Raw genomic sequence first — 15125 nt, 5'->3', positions numbered from 1 at the left:
CAAAGGAGCTGAAAGCATCCAGTGGAAAAAAGATAGTCTCTTCAACAAATGGTGCTGGTTCAATTGGAGGTCAGCATGCAGAAGAATGTGAATCGATCCATTCTTATCTCCTTGTACTAAGCTCAACTCCAAGTGGATCAAGGACCTCCACATAAAACCTGACACACTGAAACTAATGGAAAAGAAACTGCGGAAGACTATTGAGGACATGGGCACAGGGGAAAAGTACCTGAATAAAACACCAATAGCTTATGCTCTAAGATCAAGAATCGACAAATGGGACCTCATAAAATTGCGAAGTTTCTGTAAGGGAAAGGACCCTGTCAAAACTATACAAGAGTAGCCAATAGACTGGGAAAAGATCTTTACCAATCCTACATTTGCTAGAGGGCTAATATCCAATATAAACCATGAACTCAAGAAGTTAGACTTCAAAGAACCAAATAACCCTATTAAAAAATGGGAAACAGAGCTAAACAGAGAATTCTCCACTGAAGAAACTTGAAGGGTTGAGAAGCACCTAAAGAAATTTTCAACATACATAGTCATCAGGAAAATGCAAATCAAAACAACCCTGAGATTCCACCTCACACCAGTCAGAATGGCTAAGAACAAAAGCTCAGAGGACAGCAGATACTGTTGAGGATGTGGAGAAAGAGGAATACTTCTCCATTGATGGTGAGATTTGTAAACTGGTATAACCACTCTGAAAATCAGTTTGAGCGTTTCTCAGGAAATTGGACATAATACTACCTGAGGACTCAGCTATACCATTTCTCTGGGCATATACGCAGAAGATGCTCCAACATGCAATAAGGACAAATGCTCCACTAAGTTCATAATAGCCTTATTTATAATAGCAAGAAACTGGAAAGAACCCAGATGTCCCTCAACAGAGGAATGGCTACAGAAAATGTGGAACATTTACACAATGGAATACTATTTTGCTATTAAAAAACAATGAATACATGAAATTCTTAGGCAAATGGATGGAACTAGAAAATATCATCCTGAGTGAGGTAAACCAATCACAAAAGAACACACATGGTATGTGCTCACTGATACGTGAATATTACCCCAAAAGTTCTGAATATGCAAGATACAATTCACAGACCACATGAAGCTCAAATAAGAGGAAAACCAAAATGCAGATGCTTCAGTCCTTCCTAGAAAGGGAAATAATATATGCACAGAGGCAATTAGGGAGAGAAAGTGCAGAGCCGAGACTGAAGGAAAGTCCATCCAGAGACTGTCCCACCTGGGGATTCATCCCAGAGACAGTCCTTGGTCCTATGAAGGTTTGATAGATGCCCCAATGTAGGGGAATTGAGGGCAGGGAGGTAGGAGTGGGTAGGTGGGTAGGTAGAGGAACACTTTCATAGAAGCAGGGGGAGGAGGGAGGGAGAGGTGAGGGGGTTTCTGGGAGAGGGGGAACCAGTAAGGAGATAACACTTGAAATGTAAATAAATTAAAATAAGAAAGAAAGAAAGAAAGAAAGAAAGAAAGAAAGAAAGAAAGAAAGAAAGAAAGAAAGAAAGAAAGAAAGAAAGGAAGGAAGGAAGGAAGGAAGGAAGGAAGGAAGGAAGGAAGGAAGGAAGGAAGGAAGGAAGGAAGGAAGGAAGGAAGGAAGGAAGGAAGGAAGGAAGAAAGAAAGAAAGAAAGAAAGAAAGAAAGAAAGAAAGAAAGAAAGAAAGAAAGAAAGAAAGAAAGAAAGAAAGAAAAAGAAAGAAAGAAAGGAAAGAAAGAAAGAAAGGAAAGAAAGAAGGGAGGGAGGGAGGGAGGAAGGAAGGAGAGGGGGGAGAGAAAGTAAGATAATTAGAGTGAAGGTTCTGTCAGGAAGTTGAATGTCAATCTACATCAATCCAATTATACTACTATTTGATGAATACCAATGTTCTACTGTAATACTTGTTCATTCATATTCATTAATTCTGTGTTCTACAGTATGAATAACCCCAGAAGTTAGGTGCAAACTAAGGTGCCAGCAAGAACACAATCTCCAAAGGAAGGAGAAATACAACACAATGTTATCGACATGTAAGAATGAAACTAGAATGGGAGGGATAAAGAGGGAAGAATACAAATGCACAGGTAAAGGAAGAAAAATAGGAGGAAGAGTCTAACACTGGAGTCCTTTTCAAAGCCCACATGGAAATATACTGCATTTAATTTATTCCTGGGCACAAGACATCTAACTAGGTCATTGCCTCCCCAATTATTTGATGAATCTATTTGAATTCATTTCATACATGTATTTATGTCTAAGCTTCTATAGTAGTACAATGGCATCTTTCCATGGGAGACATGATGTAATGCCATTTTCTTTCATTCATTCAGAAAACAGAATGAAAGTGAAAACAATACTCACACAGAAATGAAAATCAAAACAAACAAGCAAAAGACCAATAAGACAAAGAAATAAATGATAAAACAAAACAAAATGGAAAAAAAACATTAATCAAAAAAATCATTGAGTTCATTTTGTATTGGCTAAATCTAGCCGTGAGACCCACTGTGAAATGTTGTAGTTACATGCAATAACAATCTGCTATAGAAAACATATTGTGCCTAGGTATATAACATCATGTAGTTATGGAGGTAGCTGGGAGAATTTTGATGCAATGAGGAATATATTGTATGAAATAGTCTTTTAATTAAATAATAACAAGGATGAAAACTTCTATGTATAATGCACATAGTTACTATTGTAATGTATTGAATGTGTATTGCATGTTTTTTACAACAAAACATAAAAAGCTAATGAACTTTTAAGTCATCATATTGATTATATTTCAAACAGTAAAAATACAAATGCACAGTATAATTTTAGTTGTTTACATACATGTACACTTCACCCACAGTTTAATACATTTGCTATGTATTATTCAACAAGTGCTCTATACAACATAAACTAAATAGAATAGTAAATAGTATGACTTACACTGCTTTCATAACTTCGTTCACAGGAAACTTTAAATTTCGTATTCCTCCTGCAAAACCCAGACTGTATCCCACCGTTAGTGCAGCATCTGCAATAGCTTAAAAATGAACACAGGACAAAAAAGCTTAACAATCACAATAGGTCATATAAAATCCAAGTGAACTGTCTGTGAATCTGGGATATCTATAATGTTTTGTGCTATTCTCTATTACTTGGCAGAGAGAAGATGGGTAAGAACAGAGGAAAAACCAGGAGTTTTTCCCAAGAAAGGGAAGGAGAAATTTGTAAGTATTTCTGTTATTTATTCTAACAAGTTTAAAAATAATATGACAAGAAACTGGTTATAAATTTATGCAAGAGTTGATGATATTCTTGTAGTTGATGAGCCACAGTTACTACTTCTTTGGGAGCAGGACTTAGGTTAGGACTCTACATTGTTTGAGTGAGGACTGTTCTTATGACCAAAGTCATGTGCTTTACTCATTACTTAATGATTGTGAATGTTAATTGTACCTAAGAAAATATCAGAGAACGATGTAACTACTGACTGACAGTACAACTGGGTGGCATAGCCTTTTATCTAATTAAGTAATAGATACCAATATAATTTAATTAACATAATTTCATCTTATTTAATCTATATATTTAATGTAGTATAAATATATTTATATTCAATATGAACATAAATAAATTAAACTTCCTTTAGTATATCACTATAGCCATTTTCAAAGTAAATATAAGCTTATGTTTTTAAAACTATATCTAGCCATTGATTATGTGTCTGTCTCTGTACCAATACTAAGTGGTTTTTTATCTCTACGGCTCTGCATTATAGATTGATGGCAGGGATGGTGATTACCCCAGAAGTTCTTTTATTGTTGAGAATGGTTTTTTTGATCCTGGGTTTTTTGTTATGCCAACTGAATTTTTAAAAACCACTCTTTCTCTCTCTGTGGAGAATTGAGTTGGAATTTTGATGGGTATTACACTGAATCTGTGTATTGCTTTTGGTAAAATGGCGATTTTTACAATGTTAATCCTGCTGATCTATGAGCATGGGAGATCTTTCCATCTTCAATTTTATTCTTCAAAGATTTGAAGTTCTTGTCATCTTGAATTTTTCACTTACTTGATTAGAGTCACACGAAGATATTTGATATTCTTTGTAACTATTGTGAAGGGTGACTTTTTGAAGATGTAGAAATATATGCACACACCTATGGTCAACTGATCTTTGACAAAGAAGACAAAACCACCCACTGGGGCCAAAAGAGCATTTTCAACAAATGGTGCTGGATTAGCTGCAGTTCAGCATGTACAAGAATACAAATTGACGCATTCTTAGCTCCTTGTACAAAGATAAAGTCCAAGTGGATCAAAGACCTCCACATAAAACCAGATGTGCTGAATCTAATAGAATAGAATGTAGGAAAGAAGCTCAATCACATTAGCATAGGATGCTAATAGGATTAACAAGGGAAATTTTCCTGGACAGAACGCCAATGGCTCATGTTCTAAGGTCAAAAATTGACAAATGGGACCTCAGAAAACTGAAAAGCTTCTGTAAGGCAAAGGATACTGTCAATAGGACAAAACAACAACCCATGGATTGGGAAAAGATCTTTACCAAACCTCCATCTGAGAGAGGTATGGTATCTTAAATATAAAAAGAACTCAAGAAGTTAAGAGAACCAAATAACCCTATCAAAATGGGGTACAGAGCTAAACAAAATAATTATCAACCAAGGAATCTCAAAAGGCTAAGAAGCACTTAAAGAACTATTCAACATCCTTAGTCATAAGGAAAATGAAAATCAAAAGGACCCTGAGATTCCTTCTCACACAAATCAGAAAGGCTAAAAAAAAAAATAAATAAATAAAATAAAATAAATAAAAAATTAAAAAAAATTAAAAAAACCGCAGGTGGTACCAGATGCTAGAGAGGAGAGGGAGAAAGAGGGAAACTCCATTTCTGGTGAAACTACAAGCTGGTAAAACCACTTTTGAAAAGCTGGCAATCCTGAGAAAATTGGAAATAATTCTACCTGAAGGCCCAGTTATACTACTACTGGGCATATACCCAAAAGATGTTGCAACCTACAACAAGAACACATGCTCCTTGTTGTATTAAAACAAATTAAAACCAAAAACTATTAAAACCAATGTCTTCATGAAATTTGAAGACAAATGAATAGGAATAGAAAATATCTTCCTGAATGAGGCAACCAAACACAAAGAACAGAGGATGTGTTCACTGATAAGTGAACAAAATGTAGATGCTTCAATCCTACATAGAACTGGAACAAAATAAATACAAGAGGGAGAGAGGAGAGGGAGGGGAAAGGGGGACAGAATCAGGTATTGGAAGGGACAAGAGAGAAAATTGCATAGAAACATGTAGCATTTGGAAGATGGGGAACTGAGGGTAGCCACTAGAAAGTCTCAGACTCTGGGAAAGTGAGAGGCCCCCAAGATGCCTCTCTAATGATCCAATGGTAATAAGTTTAGCACAAATACCCAACAAATACAAGATACAACCTGTAGAGACCACCTCTAGTAGATAGGCAGGGCCCCCAGTTGAGGGATGGGGCTACTCACTCAGCTCAAAATTTTTAACCCAGACATGTTCCTATCCTAAGGAAAAGACAGAGACAAAACATGGAACAGAGACTGCCCCATTCATGGATCCACCCATCTGCAGACACCAAACCCCCACACTATTGCTGATATCAAGAAGCACCTTTCTGAGAGGTCCTACCAGCACCTGACCAGTACAGATGCAGATACAGCTAACAATCAGACTGAGCATGGGGCTCTCACAGGAAGAGCTAGAGGAAGGACTGAAGGAACTGAAGACAATTTAAACTGCAGAAGAAGAGCAATGTCAACTAACTGAACCACCCAGAGTCAGGGTGGTTCACATGGGGAAATCCAGGACTCCCGATGTGTAGGAAATAGAGAATGTCCTTATCTGACATCCATAGGAGGAGAGGTAGGCTTGATGTGCCAGCATAGAGGAATGCTAAAGGGGTTTGATGGAAGTGGGCGAATGGGTGAGGGAGCATCCTCATAGAGGAAGAGGAGAGGGTGGAGATGGGGGATAGAATGGGAGGTTGCGGAGGGGTAACCTAGAAGAGGCATATCATTTGAAATGTAAATAAATAAATGATTAATAAAAAAGAAAAATGATATCTAACATGTGTGTGGAAAATACTTCATTCTTGACTACCAGGATCAGAATCTATTACTGGTTAATAGATAGATAATTTGGGGTTGAATCAATGCTTATTTAATGCAGGAAACAATACATAATACAATGTACACTGAAGAGATGATATTGTGTGCAGCTATCTCCTTCTTTCCCCTGTACCCTTCTCAATACCCTCTCCTTGATCCTCCATTCCCCTCACCACTCTCTCAGGGACAGAGAAACAGAGACATAGAGAAAATTTTCCCACTTAAAACATTCATATACTTTCTATTCCTGTAAAACTTTTCAGTTTATATGATTTAATTCAGTTTAGATGATTTAACTACTGTTCCAAATATCATAATTAGATGTATCAATGTGATTTTAAAATTATGAAACCAAGTCATCACTCGTTAGTACAGTGTCATCACCTGGTCAACAGTACTTACCTATCAGTTAAACTGCACAAAAACCTGATAATTATTCAAAATTGGCCATAAATATTAAAAAAAACTTGCCTAAATATAATCCAGCTGAGTTTGTGGAAACGTGGTCAAAAATGAAGCTTATGGAAAGCATATAAATTGGCACCCCTGCTATTCCATGGAGAAGCTGCCCGAAGGTGAAGAGATAGATACATGTTGATTTGTGCGGTATTAAGGATCCCCCACAAGTTTTAGATTTTTTTCCTTCCTCGCACAATTCCTCTGAACAATGAGAAATATATTTTACTGAATTGAGTTCAAAATTAAATGCACAATTAATTTACAGTTACATCACTAACATCACCATGGCTTTCTGGTTAGATTGAATTTAGTCATACAACCAATTCCTCATTATGTACTAAATAGAAATAGCATATTAAAAGAAAATGGGTGGGAATACTGGAAGAGATACACAGATTATGAAATGGTATAGTTATTTATATGTACAAGATTACATGTACACCTATATTTTTATATACATACATATTTTTGCATGCATAATTCATATTACACTCATTTCCCAATATTTTCATCCTGTTCTTATGACATTTGTCTCCAGAATAAAAGCACTTATAATGCCCTAAAAGAACAATGAGATAAAAAAGCTGAGGATATTCACTAGAGGAGGTTTGAAAGATTTTGGTATGTCATGTTGGCAGACAGAAATCAATCTGCAAATGAAGGGAAGGAGCAGCTAGGAGAATCAGGGAGAGCTGGTTTTCACTCTCCACTGGCCCTAATGATAGAAAACAAGTTTGCCTTCATTCTGAGTAAGAATGAACCACCCATGGGTATCACCAAAAACCTGAGCTCAGTATACCTGCTAAAATAGATGTGTCACCTTATATGAAGTTCTAGAAAACAAAAATGATAATGTAGAAAGGGTATATGAATTGGGCAAGAAAGTTCATTTTTCATTTTGTGTTCTGTGAACCTCTTTGGTATAGTCCACAGCTTTCAGATTTCTATTTGTTATCCAACCCAGTGTCTAATCATAATAGCACAAAAAAGAAAAAGCAGGAAACAAAATTAGGAGACATAGCAATAAAGGAAGATGTGTAGATAAACAAATGGAGAAGAATCTGTGTGTGTGTGTGTGTGTGATATGTGTGTGTGTGTGTGTATGTGTGTGTGTGTGTGTGTGTGGTGTGTGTGTGTGTGTATATATGCATTCATGAAACTGTGACTGTCTGCCTGTGGCTGTGGTTATATGCTAAAACGAGTGTATAGTCAAAAAGATTTATGCACATAATCCCAGGTAGAACAAAATATATAAAGCATTAATGACATGAACAAGATTCAACAGGAAAAAAAAATATTTACTGCTGTGAGTCCTCAGCACTGATAATGTCCTTTTAAAAATTCAGTTTTATGAACTAAAATTTTGTGTGTGTGTGTCTGTGTGTGTGTGTGTGTGTGTGTGTGTGTGTGTCTGTAAGCCAATGACATCAGAAGCCAGAAGAATAGTCCCCTTGATGTGTAGTTATTTGTGTTTTCTAGCTGAATAATGTCTATGCTTGAAACCAAACTCAGGTCCTCTGCAAGGATAAGACATTTCTTCATTGCTGACTAGAATTTTAATATTGATCAAGACAGGTTCCTGAGGATTCTACTATTCCTGACTAGAATACTATTGAGAGAACAAAGTAAGAAAACATTTTCCATTATCTTCTCTTCATTAGTCAACTTCTCATTGAAGCAAATATCAGTTCTAAAACACAAATGTTATTTTAAAACCATGTATTTAGACACATCATACATTTATATGCATTACATAGTATGTAACTTTTTATATTAAAACAGTTGTACTTTTAACTTTAATATTTTTATGATCTAAATAAACTTATAAACCTCAAAAGCATCAATGTACTTATACCTGTGCATGGATACATGCCCCTTCTTCTTCATCTCTTATTAAACCCAGCTTAGCATGACAGTCAAAGCATGCCCATAAGGCATGGTCTGACACAGTAGTGTCAGAAGCATACTTCAAGTATGTTTCAACTGGATCTTATTTACTAGAAATAGCAAAAATTGTGGAATGAACACTCAACAATGTCACAAAGCCACCATCTGTGCAGATTCAAACGGAGGTCAAAGAGTAGCATATAGTTTGTGGAAAAGATTACTTTTCTAGTCATCCTACATTCTCTGTAGGCTTGTTCCTGTATTTGAACTTTTATGGGTCTGAGCTATGAATAAAAGAAACAGAAAAATTGAAGTACAAAGTAAAATGACTTAACATAGTTCTCTAGAGATTTGTAACATCCTTTAAATTGTATAAAAGAAATAATTTTATAAATTATCCCACAATGTTCCTTCCCAGACTCATCCCTATCCAAGAAAAAACTCAGAACACTACAGATATTATGAAGCATAGTTACATAAACACACACAGAAGTAAAGACACACAGATATACATCATAAACTATTTTCAATTTCTTCAAAGAAAGAGTTAAATAAATATTAGTAATATATGAAAGTATATTAGAAAAAAACCTCACCTTTTACTACACTCAGTTTTATAATTTCAAAAGTAAAGTAAGGTACAGCAAAAACAACTGCGGAAAGCCCTGTCATAAAGCTGGCACCTGCCACCCACTTTGCCCTGTTTCCTCTTCCTCCAAAGTATGCTATAACGATTGAGAACAAGAAAGCGGCAAAGTAATCACTAAAGTCCATTAGGAATGTCTCTGATGGTGATGTAGAAAATTGAGATTCATACACTTTTAAATTCAGATCAACAAGAGCAAACATCATAGCTAGAAAGACAAAAAAAAGACAAAAGTCAATATAATACAGTTTAATCATTCAAAGAAAAATCATATTGATACTATTTAAGTTTATGTCATAATACTATCAATGAGTAAAATCTATAAATAAAAATAAATGTATTAACTTTCATGAAATATTTTTACCTGAATATAAGAAGCTATTTTAAGTACCTCTACTAATAGTATCTTAGAGATAAATTATGTTTTAATCATCTCATCACTGTATGAGATGTATCATATTCCAATTTTTAGGAATAAATATAATGGATGTTTACCAATTATGTAATTGAAATTATAAACACATTTGAAACCCAGATTTGATTTTAAAGTATAACCATGTTCCAGATCTGATATTCTATCTTTGAAGTTTAAAATTTCTGAACATTTTCAGTTTAAAAATAAAAAATAAAACTAATATATACAGACAAATAAATCTTTCTAAAGAGCGTGAAATAAAAAAAGTTAGGGTTATTTGTGACTATTCACAACCCAGCGTGTAAAAAATAAAGGAAAAAAATTATTCTAAGGGAGAAAATGACTTGATACAAGGAAAACACTCTTTGGATCTCAGGGATCCAGTAGTCTATACTGCTCTTCTAAAGCTCCTAAAACTCTGAGAACCTACTGGTCCCTGCTGGTCTACTGCCCCTGGGCCAGACACAGGAGCACAGCTGAAATATTCACGACTGTTGCTGACAGGATATCTGTTCCCTACTCTACCTCCAAGAACCTTAATCCCTCAGTGTTGCTCCTGCTCCCAAAATCACCACGCACATAAGAAAACCACAGAAAATCCTGCCCACACTTTTGTACCTACGGCCCCAGCCTCTCACTGGCAATAGCTAAGTGTGAGGACCAGCAGGAAACTAATGGGCAAATGTGGTTACCAAGTTATTACAAAAACTATTAGTAAAACTATATAACTAAGATAATAGAAGGAAGAGGAAGAGAAGAGGAAGGAGAACACAACATATGGATTAAAGCACTAGGGGTTTTTGCCCTGTGATCTGAACCACTTGAAGTCTCATTACCCCTCAATACAATGATGAAGACACAAACTGCAGGCAGAAACCTGGTTTGTTGAGAGTGTTTCAAACTTGTGAGCAGAAATCATGATGGCAATGCTGTTTCCAATTATATCTTAACATCGGAAGCATTCAACCTGAACTTAAGTTGATCATTAAATAACAGGCACTAATGCAACACCACCTTCCCATCAGTTCTGAAACTGAAGCCCACAGTATGGAGTGCACCCCGCCAAGCAGGGAGCCAAAGACTGAAGGCAAAGACAGAGCATTGGGTTAACTGGTTTTCATTCATGTTTGGAAAAGGAGTCAGAAGTCGTCTGCCCTCTCCTTCTCACTGTGTCAGACTCATGTCTACAGCAATAAATCCTTTTGCCTGAAAATTTGTAAAAGAAACAGGGAAAAAGTGTAAGCAAAGAACTGACAACTGGCTTACCATGAGGCAGGGTCGTTAAACAGCTCAGAAACAGGAAGGCCTTAATGTTGTTGAAACGCTGTAAACTAGGAAAAACAAAAGGGCCCAAACCAAAAGACTTCCCCTGGGAATAACAGTGTTGTAAACCTGACTTTTTCTTATCTGGGATATCTGTAAACGTCTTCAGGGAAGAAGGAAGTGTTATCCGGTATGTTTCTATTTTCCCGGACTCCTCAGATTTCTGGGGTTCAGTCCCCTCTACCATTGGATTTTGCTCCACTAAATCTTTTGTTTTTCTCTTGTTCCGGTCCATGGCTTATCCAAAGCAGCTCCGAGGATACTGCAGGTGTGTTGTGAGGCACCCGCGTACTCCCTGGTCCCAGGTGAGTAATGTTGTCACTGCACTGGAAGCTCTACACCAAACGTTATTTCCAGTGCAGCGAGCCAACGTCCCTACAGACCAGTTGACTGACGCTGCGGAAGTTCCAAGCCTGGATTCCATCTTCTCTGTGTCACAGAGAAGGAAAGAAGAGGAATGGAAGGAAAGAGAAGGGAAAGAAGAGAAAGAGAAGGAGAATATGACCAAACAATGTTGAAAAACTGTCAAATAAATAATGAAAATTTGTAAAAGAAACAGGGAAAAAGTGTAAGCAAAGAACTGACAACCAACCATCAGTATCTCGAGGCTTCCTTCAGAGTGGAGTCTCTACAGCTGGATAACCTCGATTGATAAAAAATTCATTAAAGTTCTATAGTAGTAAGTAAGTAAGCCAGTAAGCAAGTAGATATCAGTAAACATGAGACAATTCATCCCTTTCCGCTGTGATGGAAGAACTAGAGCAAGCGAGAACCAGAATAAAAGATGCCAAGCAAAACTAGACTTATAAAGGATAAGATTTAAAACAATGTCTCTTTAAGGAGGTATTAAAAAGTTGCACAGCCATGCATTCATATATAAGAACTAGCAGCTAAAATTTGTAAGGTAAAAGTAAGTTTTTTGGTATTGATTCTAAAGAGAATGGATTGTTTAACATTGGGTTTTGCTTTCCAAACTTGTGGTTAAGCTCTAGTATTGCAAGAGAAACTTAAGAATTGTGGTTAAGCTGCTGGTGTTCCATTGGCTGCAGTTTGCAGTTCAATCACAGGCTCAGGATTCTTAACTCACCCATATTTGAAATTAGGATAAATGCTAGAGTAATAAAAGTTTAAAACAGCTGTGGCCAGTAGGAGCCTGCTGCTCCTTTTACACAAGCTTTAGTGGACATATTGGTAGAAGCAAATTTTAACCCCCAAGATTGGAAAGGAGGTCTCATTGGGAATTTATTTGGTATAAAACAGGCTCCTGATTAACTGTTTCAAGAATTTGTGGATATACTACTAAAAACAGCTAGTAGAATTTTCAGAGACACTCAAGCAGGGGTTTCTTTTGTTACACAATTGTCTTATGAGAATGTTAATGCAGTTCACAGTGGCCATCTGGCCATGCAAAGCAAAGGCAGACTTATCAGGATACATTCATCTTTGTGCAGAAATTGGACTCTCGTACAATCAAGGTCTGGCTATCGCTGCTGCCTTGCAGGGGACTACAGTACAAGCAATGCTTTCACACTTCAAGGTTATAAGAAATATTTTAAGTTTTGTGGCATAAATCATTTAAGGAAAGACTGTTCAAAAATTAGAGGCATAGACAGGCAACAGAATCACTCAGCAGAAATCTGTCCTCAGTGCAGGAGGGGTAATCTTTTGGCCAAGCCTCAGGCTATGGGCTCAAATTAAGTAATATTTACATTTGAGTTAATGCAAAGCCTTCGGAGCCATTGCAGGGAGGTTTGTATGCCACTGCTTTTGTCTTGCAAACCCTACCTAGGAAAGTTTTTTGGACACTCACCTTACCTCCAGGGAATTACTCTTAGGCCAACACTGCATTATTACAGATCTATCCAAGTATTGTCAAAACAACATTCAAACTTAAGATTTATGAAAGGTTAATGAGACCTTGGAACTTGCAGAGGCATTACAATCAGGCCTGCCTACTTCATATAGAATTATTATGGATTTGGAAGATTATTTTTATACTATCACTTTGCTTCCTGCTAACTGTGGTAGGTTTACACTTAGTGAGCTTGATTGTATTATTAAAGAATCCATGAAATGATATCATTGGAAAGTATTGCCTCAAGGAATGTCTTACACTATGTAAAAAGTTTTGTCTCTGCTTCAATACAAGAAGGATTTTGAATCTTTCAGTGTATATTATTCATTATATGGAAAGTATTTTATTAGCTGGTCCCTTTGATGGAGTTTTACTACAAGACTTTACTCTTATACGATGGGTTTTAAAATTTTGGAGTAGTTGTTGCTCCAGAAAAGAGGCAAAGGCAAAATCTTTTTCAATATTTGAAGCCTCAGTTACATCCTAGAAAATTGTGGCAAAGAAAATTCAAGAAAGAAAAGATGGTTTACTTACTTCAAATTATTTTCTAAAAGCTTTTAGTAGATGTAAATTGGCTAAGATCTCATGGTAAGTTTACCACAGGAGGATTTAAGCCCTTGTTTTAACACCCTATTATGAAGCTGTTGGAGTGTTAATAAAGAATTGTAGGATAAAATCATAAAAGTATTTTGAAAAGAATGTCTTAAGAACCTGATGAAACATTCATTTCTTTTCTTTTTCTTTTCCCCCCCAGAGACAGGGTTTCTCTGTGTAGCCCTGGCTGTTCTGGAACTCACTATGTAGACCAGGCTGGCCTTGTACTCAGAAATCCACCCGTCTCTGCCTCCCAAGTGCTGGGATTATAGGAGTATGCCACCACCACCCGGCTGAAACATTCATTTCTTGTTTCAAGCAGCAATTAAATTAGTTATTGTAGAATACTGATATATGGCCTATTGCATGGCAAATTTTAGACGAAATTGATAATCATTATCCAAAAGATAATTTGTTAAAAATTTGCTTCTATGCATGCTTTTGTATTTCCTGTTAATTTCTGTGTGCATTCCATAAAGAATCCATCTACTGTATTTATAAACACCTCATCTATGAGAGAGAAGCATATGTAATTGGATCACATGTTTATTCCTTGAGTTTCCCTCTACTTTAGCACAAATAATTGAATTAAATTACATGCTGTAGCCACTATTTATAAAATGTTGAAAAATCAAACTTTTAATTTGTATACTGATAGCAGATATATAGATATAGATATACATAGATAGATATAGATATAATTATAGATAGATTATAGATATAGATGTAGATAGATATCAGGGCTTACAATTGCTTAAAAATTGTTCATTTTTTAGATACTGCTAATTCTCAAAAATTTCAATTATTTATGCAAATACAACTCAAACTAAGAAAATGTACTGTTCCTTTAAAGGACTATCCTTGGACATTTAAGAGCACATCCCTGGATTGCCTGGACAGACCCCTTAAGGCAATGCCACAGCAGATTTGTATACCAGGGCTTACACAGGAACAATTGGCCATACAATCTCATTCTTTACATCATCAAAATAGGAATGACTTGAGACAATAATTTGGTATTTCTGGAGAATGTACACATCAAATTGTAAAGAATTGTTCTCAGTGTCCTCAATTTCACCTGTACCACATATTGACATCAATTCTCGAGGACTTATACATAATCGATTATTGCAAATGGATGGCACTCATATTTGTGATTTTGGAAAAGTAAAGTATGTACGTGTGACTATCGACACCTTTTCAGGATTTCTAGTTGCAAGTGTTTTAACAGGAGATGCAACTAAAAATGTAATTAGTCGTTGCCTGAATTGTTTTTCTATGCTCTGCATTCCAAATCAGATTAAAATAGATAAGGAACTGGTTATTCTAGTCAAGCATTTGAGATGTTTTGTCAACAATTTAATGTTACCCATATTACTGAGATTCTTTATAATTCTCAAGGACCAGGTATTGTGGAAATTTAAGACAATATCTTCTTAAAAATCAAAAAGGGGAAAATTATATCCCTGTGCACATTATTAAAATCATACTTTTTATTTTTAAAAATTTAAAATTTGGATGCCAAGGAACTCTCTGTTAAGTGTCTATAGCATCCTACAACTAGACATACTTATGCCTAGGTGAAATAGAAGGAACCATTTTTTGGCATATGGCATGATCCTGATCAGGTATTTAATATGGGGGCAAGGTTCTATCTGTATTTTTTCACAAAAAGAAGGAGCTCGATGACTACCTGAAAGATCCACCAAATGGGCACAGATCCTAAGTCTAGTAATTATGATTCCAATCATGAAGACGGCTCAAAATT

At 36.0% G+C, this 15125-nt stretch overlaps 1 protein-coding gene across 1 annotated transcript in view; it reads right to left on the bottom strand.

The window, feature by feature from the left end:
* Positions 1-11143, bottom strand: part of LOC127692775 (solute carrier organic anion transporter family member 6C1-like) — a 149529-nt gene extending 138386 nt beyond the window's left edge. The window contains exons 1-4 of the mRNA XM_052193371.1: positions 10852-11143; positions 9121-9378; positions 6650-6838; positions 2942-3038 (exon numbers count right to left, since the gene is read on the bottom strand). Coding sequence (XP_052049331.1) covers positions 2942-3038; positions 6650-6838; positions 9121-9378; positions 10852-11143 — 836 coding nt within the window. The remainder of the gene's footprint in view (positions 1-2941; positions 3039-6649; positions 6839-9120; positions 9379-10851) is intronic.
* Positions 11144-15125: the final 3982 nt, after the last annotated feature.

The sequence above is a fragment of the Apodemus sylvaticus genome, chromosome 9 (assembly GCF_947179515.1).
Source record: "Apodemus sylvaticus chromosome 9, mApoSyl1.1, whole genome shotgun sequence".
In the NCBI taxonomy this organism is placed as follows: Eukaryota; Metazoa; Chordata; class Mammalia; order Rodentia; family Muridae; genus Apodemus; species Apodemus sylvaticus.
This window is presented reverse-complemented; position numbering and strand designations above follow the sequence as displayed.